The sequence below is a fragment of the Cornus florida genome, unplaced genomic scaffold (genome assembly GCF_030987335.1).
Source record: "Cornus florida cultivar Cherokee Brave unplaced genomic scaffold, ASM3098733v1 CherokeeBrave_3.0.0_Hap2_Chr03, whole genome shotgun sequence".
Classification (NCBI taxonomy): Eukaryota; Viridiplantae; Streptophyta; class Magnoliopsida; order Cornales; family Cornaceae; genus Cornus; species Cornus florida.
This window is the reverse complement of record NW_026775573.1, coordinates 7,846,858-7,849,809: the sequence shown is the minus strand read 5'-3', so window position 1 is coordinate 7,849,809 and position 2,952 is coordinate 7,846,858. Positions and strand designations below refer to the sequence as shown.

At 36.1% G+C, this 2,952-nt stretch overlaps 1 protein-coding gene across 1 annotated transcript; it reads right to left on the bottom strand.

Annotated features, from left to right (window-relative positions):
• Positions 1-1,026: 1,026 nt before the first annotated feature.
• LOC132301047 (uncharacterized) lies at positions 1,027-1,653 on the bottom strand. Its single transcript, XM_059798338.1, has one exon. It carries the CDS (start codon positions 1,651-1,653, stop codon positions 1,027-1,029), a length of 627 nt encoding a protein of 208 aa, XP_059654321.1.
• Positions 1,654-2,952: the final 1,299 nt, after the last annotated feature.

Below are 2,952 nucleotides of genomic sequence, written 5' to 3'. Positions count from 1 at the left end.
ATGACTAATAAAAAATAATTATTCTTACCAAATGATGATGGAGAAATTTGACCACAAACATTTGAATGGATAAGTTGTAGTGGCGCCGTAGCTCTTGTGGTAGCTTCTTTAAGAAAACTTTTCTTTAATTGCTTTCCAACGAGACATCCTTCACATAATTGATTTGGATTGCTAATGAAAGGCAATCCCTTCACCATCTTTTTTTTGGCCAACAACTCTAATCCTCCAAAATTCAAGTGCCCAAGTCTTAAGTGCCAAAGCCAAGTTAAATCAATTCAAGTGCCCAAGTCTTAAGTGCCAAAGCCAAGTTAAATCATTAACACAAGCCTTCAAACATTTAGCCTCGTCGGCTTGAATATTTAGCAAAAACATCCGGTTCTTTGTCATTGGAACCTTGACAATCAAATTATCCAATGGGTCTCTTATCGAAAGACTACAATCCTTCATAGAAATATTGTAGCATTTTTCTAAGAGTTGTCCCAAACTCAAAATATTGTTCTTCATATTAGGCACATAAAAAACATTAGAGATAAATTGATGATGCCCGTTCCTCAAACGAATCAATATTTTACGTTTCCCTCTTACCAGAATTTGTGATAAGTCTCCAAATATCACCTTGCCATTTATTGATTCATCAATATCAACGAATTTCTCTTTGCTACCACACATATGGTTGCTAGCACCGGTGTCAAGATACCACACATCTTCTTGATCACTCATTTCACCTTTGTATGCCAACAACAAAGTAGGCTCCACTTCTTCATCAACATAATTAGCCTTTTCTTCAACATCGTTAGCAACATTTCTACATTCCGAAGCATAATGACCATACTTTTGACAATTGTAACATTTAATTTGAGACTTATCATACCTCCTTCCATATGACCTTGAGTAATTTCCTCTACCACGACCTCTTATTTGTTGTAAGTCATGGACTTTTTCTTCATTATTGGTTGTGTGTTGACCGCTTCTTTCTCCTTTTCCACGGCCTCTTCCTCTTCCTCAGCCACGTGCATTTCCACGTCCTCAACCCCTTTGATTTCCTCCATGTTTTTCGTCTCTTTCGTTCAACAAAAACTTTGTTTGTAGCACTTGCTCCAAAGCTTCTTGTTTTTTCACCACATTTTCTTCATGAGCTTGCAACGAACCCATGAGTTGATCAACAGTCATGGAATCCAAATCTTTTGACTCTTCAATGGCTACAACAATGTAGTTGAATTTAGAATCCAATGATCGAATGATCTTTTCAACGACCCTTGTATCAGTCATGGTAGTTTCGCCATATCTCCTTAATTGATTTACAATAGCCAGGACCCTCGAAAAATAATCTGAAATTGATTCAAATTCCTTCATATGCAATGCTTCAAATTCACCCCGTAACGTTTGGAGGCGAACCTTCTTCACTTTATCAACTCTTTGGAAGGAATTTTGAAGAATCTCCCATAGTTGCTTTGCATTTTCTGCACTAGCAACTCTTTGTAGCATTCCATCATCCAAACATTGATGGATGGTCATCACCGCCTTTTGGTCCTTCTTTCTCATGGCTTGTAAAACATTATTTTCGGCTTGAGACAAAGTTGTCTCATCTTCTGGCTCATCATAACCTTTGGAAACAACTTCCCACACATCTTGTGCTCCCAAAATTGCTTTCATACGGATACACCAATTTTCTTAATTATCTTTGGTGAATCGAGGCATTTGAAATGGAACCGAATTGTTTGTCATTTCTTCTCTCTCTCACAAACTAGCTCTAATACCACTTTATTGGAAATAGTGGCCTAGTTACACACACAACACTATACTATTTGGAAGAAAATAAAAATGGAGGAAAACACTTTTTATTTCACTTATACTAATTCATCGTATTCTTCTACTCATTCAACTTTTCTCCCCACAAACATAGTATTTAGGAGACTTAATTCCCATATCTCTTAATCTTATATAACATTCTTCATCAAAACCATTTACTACACCACTAACATGAAATGCACACATACATCATGTATATCAAATACTCGAAAATACAAATTACAACTAAAATTCTAAAATCAAGTTTAGTATACAACAAGACTCGATCGATATGAGATTTGATGATGAACTTCATGAGTGTCATTGGATTATCTTCTTCCATTTGTTTCTTTCCCATAGAGTGAAAGTATCAAGAAATTAATGATAAGAATCAATTAGCTGCGTAGATTAATGAGACCTCCTAATGAAGAGCCTAGGATTAACTTTTCTTGGGGCTGTACGTTTGATTGAGATTCGTGCCTCGCTAGCCAGCAGAACCATATTAAAGTGGATCATAATTTTGGAGTGAATTCTCTTTCCAAGAAACTCAAATCCAAAATGCATGGAAAACATAATCTCACTGAAACCTGTTTGTGACACTTTTTCGCAAGACTAACTATGCTCTTCCCTCTATATATACTTGAACATAATTTTCCTGGCAATAAGTTTTATTGCATCATTTTCGAGTTTATTCAGCATGTGGCAGGCTTTTATATCCAACCAGACAATTGGGTAGACCTCATTGCTTGGTGCTCTAAGTTTTGGACAACAAAACAATTCACCACCCATACTTGTACTATCTGCAGCCATTTACTTTATCTGGAATGAAAGGAATGCAGTAGGAAGATCCAGTGATGGCCCTTGTGGTAGAGTAATTGCAATGCACTGTCATTTACTTTGGGATGATTGGGTTGCTGTGCTTGGAATTTTATCTGGTCCATGGGATTAATTGCATGTTACTGGTACAAGGCAAGAGATTTGCTGAATTTAGGTTGCTTGATAGTTTGGATATGGTTGATTTGTATCTATGGTTTTTGCCTTCGGGCTGTACATTCATGTAGCTCTTATTTTTTCTTTATTAAACCTTACCCTTTCAACTGAAAAAAAAAAAAAAAAAAAAAAAAAACTACGAAGTTAGAACAATCTCTTGCAGTACATGGTAAA